The 8049-nt window shown below is 45.2% G+C and overlaps 1 protein-coding gene across 3 annotated transcripts; it reads right to left on the bottom strand.

Annotated features, from left to right (window-relative positions):
- Positions 1-4664: 4664 nt before the first annotated feature.
- Positions 4665-7103, bottom strand: LOC119367674. 3 transcript variants are annotated; one of them, XM_037633138.1, is made up of 7 exons: positions 6923-7103; positions 6522-6819; positions 5697-6436; positions 5514-5612; positions 5188-5444; positions 5006-5081; positions 4665-4925 (listed from the first exon to the last, which is right to left on the bottom strand). In XM_037633138.1, the coding sequence occupies exons 3-7, from the start codon at positions 5808-5810 to the stop codon at positions 4806-4808; spliced, it is 666 nt and encodes a 221-aa protein (XP_037489035.1). In that variant the 5' UTR covers positions 5811-6436; positions 6522-6819; positions 6923-7103; the 3' UTR covers positions 4665-4805. The 3 variants fall into 2 exon arrangements, 1 of the variants encoding a protein (XP_037489035.1); XR_005176379.1 differs by lacking the exon at positions 5188-5444.
- Between the last annotated feature and the right edge of the window lie 946 nt (positions 7104-8049).

Here is an 8049-nt window from a genome sequence, read left to right as displayed (position 1 = left end):
GCCAAGCTAAGGGAGTATCTACTGCATGAGCCAGCTCAGCTTAGTCTGCAGGGGTGCCTTGTTGTCCCATAGGTTAGCAAAATGCTCAACTATTTAGTATGTCCAAAACTTGTTTTGTTTGTGTGCAATCAAGCTTCTGACTGCATTTTCTGTTTGTCCAAATGAATGTAGATCATTTTCTGTGATTACCATGAGCACGGGATGGAGGGAAGCGAGGCGCTGTCATCCCCTCGGCTAGCAGCGTACTCGGATCTGATGTTGAAGCTGCAAAGCATGCAGCAAGGAATGGTGTGGACGCTAGTTTTGAGGTACATTTCTCTACTTGAATGAGAGTTCAATAAATACAGTGTGGTTGCTAAGATCCAGTTGGATTGTTCCCTTGCAGGCTGCAGATGTTCCCAAATCACCGACATTTAATGTCGTTTCTGCTAGCCCGGCTCAAGCTCAAGCTTGGACCACGCCGAGTCCTAGTGTGCATGCCGCTCCCCCTGGACTAGGTGTGGCCCATGATCCAGTGATACCTGAAGAGGTTAGCCATCTACACTTGTTCGTTTGTGATCCAACTTGCTGTTTTGTTCTCATGTATTAACTACCCGTGTTGTCTTCTTGCTGTCTCATGTCATAGATTCTTGATGCCATGAAGGAAGCAGTGGAGCATCGGCTGAAGCAACACGAGGATGAATTCCTCAAGATGGTTGAGGAGACACAGGCTAAATTGTTTTAAGAAATCAGGAACAAGGCCGACGCTAAACGGCACAGAGACCTCGAGTACACTCTTGGTGATTTCATGGAGCGTGTGAAGAGATAAGCTCGAATGGCGGCAACATTTCCTAACGTGAGCATGACCGCGCATCGTCCCAGGACGAGGAAAGGTAATATTTATCTCTACCCATCCAAGATTGAATTACGTAGTGTGTTCATGTGCATGGAGAAGAGCATGCATGCATGCATGAGCGCTAGGCACCGGTTTGTTTGCTCCTGCATGCATGCCATGCGTGGGCCATACATGCATGGGATGTGTGGGCCATGCATGCATGTTGATTTGGCACTTGATTACCATGCCCCCGAAAAAAAGTTGATTTGGCTCTCCTTTATTTCTTAGTTGTTGCACAAGATCTGGCTGAAACTTCATGCGAAGCTGCGAGGTCTTTGATGTCAGTGGTTGTTGCTAAAGAGGCGACACGTGTCCAGCCAGGTGCGTAGTGACAATTTAAAGAATGGAACCAAAAAACTATTAAAAAATCATTGGTAGGCCATGAAAAAAACTGATCACCATTTTGTTGGATGTGTTTAGCATAATCGCATGGTGTGCCTACTGAATACATGCCCTGGGGTGCATGTGAGTTTGCTTGGGAAAAGTAATAACGACGACTGATTTGAAGTTGACTTGATTATGTGAGGTGGTTATGTGGTAAACTAATTGGAGAGTGCCATGTTTTTATGTAGAAATTGTTGTCCAGGCGCCTGTTGATGAACCAGAGGACAAGCCTATGATTGTGGGCCACAAAGGCAAGGGGCCTGCTGTTGACGGTAAGTGACACTACCCTATACATGCTCAAAATGCATTAATGATATGAAGTTTACATGTGCTCACTTGGTTGCCTTGCGAACCTTGCAAAACAGTGGTCTACCGCAGGTGCAGCAGACAGACAACCATGCATGAGGTGCTCAGAGTGGCATGTTCTTCCTCTAGAGATCATATGCCTGTCCATCATCCGGTGGTTGCGCCTGTAGACACTCATATGACTGAAGGTAATGACGTTAAACCGATGAGTTAAATGAATGTCACTCACAAAATTACCTCGATCTTATAATGAGAACTTGATCCTTCTTGGGTCTGTGCACTAGTTGTGCCGGATGCTTTGCAGATGCAAAATGATCAACTTGCGAGAATTGCCATGACCAGACGAATAGGGAACAGGAGGTTGGCACTGCCTGATAATGGGGAACAAAGCAACCCGGTTCCTCTTAGTTAGTACAAAAAGCAAGTGTGACTTATTCAAGCAAATTACGAGTCATATAGCTAATCGTGTCTATGCTGACGTGATTGCAGCAGTTGTTCCTGCTTTGCCACCTGCACGTGATTATGGCTACTCTCCATTTGAGCTAGATCTGCAACATTTTTTTATCCTAACCATGTATGTCTGGATTTGTACGAGGCTGTTATACTTCTCAGTCATCCGTCTGAGCTAAGCAGGTGCGTTTGTTTCCAATGGTTGCACGTGTGCATGTAGAGAGTGCGGATTAGACTCCTGCTAACAGTGGATTTACTGGTTGTCCATAAACAGAACCTGGTTCGAGCATCACACCCCCACGATGCTGCGGATAGATGGGCGTAAGATGAAGTACCAATTCAGCTTGCATGGTGAGATGATGTACAATGGTCTTGATGCCTGGGTGCATGGCTGGAACGACAAGGAGAGGACCATGATGCAGAGAGTTGATCTCCCAAATTGGAGAGGATTACTACCGCCTGATGTTGTGGTAAGTTCATCATATGCATAAAAATGATTTTGAAATGATAGTGAATGGTTATTCAAACTGATAGATCTGCATGTGTGTGTTTTGTTTGCAGCTTCACATGGAAAATATTGATACTGAGAACGCCCATGCTGTGCCCATTGCGATGCTTGTGACGCACAAGCTTGGTTTCCCACTCTGCATGTGTCGTCTGGTACGTTCAATCCTACTAGCATATGCATTTCTTCTATATGGCTGTGACACTGACACTGAATGCATTGATTGCATCTCTTGTTCCCTGTGTGGCTTGCTAATGACTGGTCCCTCTACGCCTTCGACATGGAGCTTACCAGGGCACGGTGATGGACCCATTGTACACGCAGGTGGGATCCCCAGTGTATGAGAGCAAGCACGGGGCGACCGTGCGCATGCTGCTTAAAGGACTGAAAATCCTGGGCACCATCCTGTTGGATGGCTGGGAGATGGATATCTCCAAATGGACTGTTCGGTACAACATTGATTTGCACATAGCTTGTTGTAGGTGTGTGCACGTCTACATCATTTCGCGCTCTTATATTGCTAAGTGGGCTGCTAACAATCTTCATCCTGCTATTTGTGATCTGCAGCGGTGAATCGCCTGGCTACATTGCGCACTATGCGGACAACTTCAATGCTTACGAGTTGGAGGAAGCCGTTCCTCATGTAAGATTGCACCTACCCACATGACCTTATTTGTGTAGATGAATTAGTGCTCATAATTGGAATAATGTTCAACTGAAACTTTTGTTAATGTGTGCTGGAAAAAGGTTGGTCTTTCACTGCGTCGGAAAAGGATGCTCTATGAGACAATTGCCTGCTCGGGCAATACGGCTCCTCACCCTGGATTCATGGAGGAAGTGGAGGAGGAGTAGAAGACTGGACTCCATGTTGTCAACATGTCACCCTTTCGGAGCTGCTCCGTCCAAGGACATGTTTGATTATCTCCCGTGAGGACCAAAGTTGTACCCTTTTTGTAGTTGTCTTGTTGACAGTTCTGTAAGCCCATTGTGTGCTGGGCTTTGCATTGTTCTATGTGTTGAACCTATGCGGTACTAGTCTAAGTATTTTAGCGTGGAACTGTACCAACCATTGAAACCTATGACTAACCAATGTTTGTTTCTATGAATTCTATGTGTCGGAATTTAGCGTGGTTGAAATTTTACTGTTTTGAAGTGTTAATTTTACTCCCCGGAAATCTTTGTGGATGGCTCTGGAAGGAGATCCCTTGGCACTTGACGGGCCTACCATGCAGGCGACTTCAAAAACACCGGTGAGAGCCATTGCCACCACTGCTTTCGAAAAGTGTCTGTTGGTGGGAACCCTTGGCTATATAACGCCAGCTACACTGCGTTGGGCTTCACTCCAACAGCACCAAAACTTCCCAAACAGTTGTCTTCGTCTTTATCTTCAAGCTCAAGGTCTGCTTCTTCATCCCAGAGGCGTTGGGCTGCCCCAAGCAGGTCGCCAGTGCTATACAGGGTGGGTCCGCTTGACTACGAACCAGCGACACCATGCTGGTGCAAGGAGAGATCCAAGGCCGCCATGTGGATCTCCTGGAGCGACGATAACCCTGGAAGAAGATACAAGACATGCGCCAAGTCGCGGGTGTGTGTCCTACTAAAACTCGTTGGCTGATCATTGTTTCGCCCCTGCTGACATTATTTTGTGGTCAAATCCTGTCAGAGTGGAGGCTGTGAAATGTACATGTAGCATGATGATCCTATTGAGGATCCGTTCCTCAAACAACTCATCATTGATCTCCGCGACAGGGTGCGCCACTTAAAGAGGATCAACTCAGAGTTACGTGCTGTAGCAAGTGTGGTGGCACAACACTGCTCCCACCAGCTAGAACAACCTCCTACTCCTACAGATAATATAGCTCTGAATCAAGGATCTGGCTTTGTGAAGGGGTTTGCGCTATTCGTGCTACTGGCAGCATTCCATTACAAGTGCTTCTGTGGTTAGGAGCAGTGATCTTTTAACTGCATCAACAAGAGAAGCTTGTGTTCTAGATGTCATAATTGTAACCCTATCAAGCTATCAGCTGGAGTAGAGTAGTTGCCTTTGTTTGCGCCCTAGAAGTTGAACTTGTACGCCCAAATGTATGTGGTAAACTTGTTGCATATGAACTTGAGTTTCTACTAGATATGCTAGAAATTTGCACTCGATACAAATAAGTAGGACCCGATGGTCAGGCATGGTTTTGGGCCAGGTGGCCCTAAATAGTTGTAATCTCTAGTTGTAACACAATCCATTTGGGAAAGAGGTTTCCGGTAGTTAAGAATGACACAGACAAGAACGCTATTCTAAAGAGCAGTGAACGATACTTTCACCGCTTCAAGGGCATCGTTTGCCACTGGAGTTTGGTTGCCTTGCATCCTCATTAGTTCATAGATCATCAGGCTTCTGTGTGATGCAAGCGTGTCCTGCAGCAAGAGATGGTGTGGATTAGCAAATAAAACAAGCACGCATTTCCCATGGGGGCTATGATGCTATAAAAATATACTTTATTTAGTGGTGTCTGTAGCTTGTCGCCGTCGTAATTCCATGCAAAGAAGGTGGCACACAACCCAGTCTGCTCTCTGCGTTTGGGTGGAGTCAAAAAAGCCAAAGGGGGCAGTTAAAACAATGCGATGATTATGTGAACTAATTACGGAAATCAAGTGGGCGACATGGCCGAAAGCGTACTTCTCAATCGTTTCCCTAATTATGATCGGGAAAGTGCGTCCCCAGTGGCCTGATTCACAATGCCAAGAGCTGAAGAAACTCTGGAGGCATGTGAATAACGCGGCGTGGAGCTTGTTGCTAACAAATTCATGCATGCTGACTCGGCGGTTGCTATACCCAAACGGTCCAATAGCTGGGTCTAATACAATTATTCTTTTCCGCAACATATCAAAAGCATAAACGGTCCAACCATCAGGTAGTATCGTCGGGATGTACCACTACATATAGATAGGCTCTTAGTGATGGGCATCGTAAAGTTAAACACTAGTTCTAATAACACGACTTACCATTCGACATGAAGCTGGGTTGCAGGATGATGTTCCTTCTTGGAAGCTATCCCTGATTGATTGTACGGTCATTGGGTCCGCGTTCGCCAAAACAGTTGTCTACAAAAAATGTGGTTTGGGAGGGGGGGTGTCATCAAGGCAAAAAAAGGGGTGAATTAAATGGGGGTTACTGGAAACACTCACAGCAAAGTCGGGCTCGACGAATTTCCTCCATATCTGTCCAGTACTGTCATTTGAGAAAAACAAATCAACTTGGCCAAGCCTATGAAAAATAGCTGTAGCCATCTCATGGGTCATTGCGTCGTTAAATGCAAGCTAACGCTGGATTTCAATACCCTCTAATGTTATGAGTCTTGGCTTAGGATGCACGATCCATTCCCTGCAACTGTTTGATTGGGAAGATGCGGTTAATAAACCAGAAGATGAAAAATGCATGTGAGCATTCCATAAGAAGATTACTGCACAGGGAATGTGATCTTTCCTCTCGAGGTTTAGCATGGAGGTTGCACTCATCCAGTCTTTTATGGCCCTGAGTACAGTTGGGATTGGTGGTACTAAGACTAATCCAGCGACCCACGGATCTCTTCCAAAGTTGCATTGAGGTAGATCGATCTTCACAGGTGCTCCATCGGTGGTTGATCCAAACAATATGAAGCCAGGGGCTGGACGTATCTCAGCATAGTAAGTAACCAAGATGGATGTTAGGTCATCATAAAAAGCAGCATTTTTGCTCGCAATTTCCTTGACGGTTGCATCCTGGGATATGGGAATCTGATTGAGTGGGTTTTGCCCACATGTTGGTGTTGCAGCGAGGGCGGTCTCTGTCTTGCGTGAACATGTTTCCTTTGATGTGCCCGACTGTATGCTTGATGATAAACTGCCATCCCTTTTACTAGACACGGAACTATTGACAGACAGGCATGCTGCAAAGGGATAATGGGTAGTGTCAGATTGGATCATCGTTTGTATGCATTTAAAAATCATAACATAAAATGATGGATCGTTTACCTCCAGGGTTGCCTGGTGCTGGTAGTCGGGGTCCAGTCTTGCTGACTAGTGGGGTGCTGAATTGAGTTTGATCTGTTGATACATGAGGGGGTGCATCACAAGTATTTGTTCCTTCATTATCCAATATGCATGTTTTGTTCCCATGTGTCTTACAACAAGTGCAATTCTCTGCTAAGCACGCCATAAGCTTGTCTGTGAAATTAAACATATTGGACTGGAATGCTTGATGCATTTCTGATATGTTTGCTAGGCCGCGGGCGTTCTGCTCCCGTAGAAGTATACCAAGCTTCTGTTCTAACTTGATATTCGATATATAAAAATTGGGTTAGATGCAAGGGGCAACAAGATGATGCTGGAAAAAAATGTTTGAATGACTCTTTAAGTGATTATAAGTGACTTACTATGCTTGGGTAGCGTGTTCGTATGTAATTTGGAAACTCATGCGGACCAGCTTTGGCATAACTACTTCGCAACATTGGCGAGCATGTGGCATTTCCCTCTTGGGCGCCGGTGCCGAGTTTGCTGGTTTTGTTGTGAAAGTTTTCTTAGAAGCGAAGCCAATTAGGTTGCTCGCTGACAGCTCGGTCCTTACCTATTGAGTTGCAAAGATGTTCATTGCATGTCATGGATGAAAAATTACTGCATTTCAAAAAAAAGAAATCTATTTTAGTACTTGTGAGGGGGGGGGGGGGTACCGTTGCACCATGGTAGGAAACTTCACCCGCACCAACATTGACTGTAATTTTTTCAACCATCTTCTTCATCGCGTCATAGTCGTACAGACCTATCTGTGGTGTTACACCTCACAACATGCTTAGAACGCCTAGATCGAGACTATCTAGCACGAAGAGCTGTGATACAAAGCCCATTAGCCTAAACAAATGACCATATGAATCTGAATAATGTCAAAAGTGTGGAAACATTATTCATGAAGATCAAAAAACAGAGCAAAAAGTACCTGCAAGAATAGATGACAACCAACTATGTGGACGGTTGGGTTTCTCTTGGACACATCTGCCTTAAACTTCCTCACAGCTTGGAACAGATGCTTCAGTACATATCCTGCCCAATTCCAATCCTTTATCTTGCTGATATCATTCAGTGCAGCCCAGAAGTCTATCGATATGTAATCGTGCTTAGCCGTAGGGGCAAGTACATGACCGACTACAAAAATAACAAATGCAATCTTGAAACAGTCCTGCTCTATATGTGTGGATGATTCTGTGATGTCTCGAGTTAAGTACGCCTCAGCCGCTTTAAGACTATGCGTGCCTCTGTCACTAAATGATGCAGCCACACGCGTGTACTCAATGCATGCTTCAGACGGCTCAACGCCTTCACCTTCTATGACTGAATTGCCACATGGGATGCCAAATACATAGTTCAGGTGCTGGTCGCATAATTCAAGAACACCTTGGCCCTCTAAATTTATTATGCTAGAATCTACATCAACCCTGTCCATTAGGTAAGCGCTATACTTAAGGTTGATCTTCTTCCATGATTTAAGCTCTAGCATTCCATTGAATCA

This window comes from Triticum dicoccoides, chromosome 2B (genome assembly GCF_002162155.2).
Source record: "Triticum dicoccoides isolate Atlit2015 ecotype Zavitan chromosome 2B, WEW_v2.0, whole genome shotgun sequence".
NCBI classification, from domain to species: Eukaryota; Viridiplantae; Streptophyta; class Magnoliopsida; order Poales; family Poaceae; genus Triticum; species Triticum dicoccoides.
The sequence above is the reverse complement of the archived record's forward strand: the minus strand, read 5'-3'. Positions and strand labels throughout refer to the sequence as shown.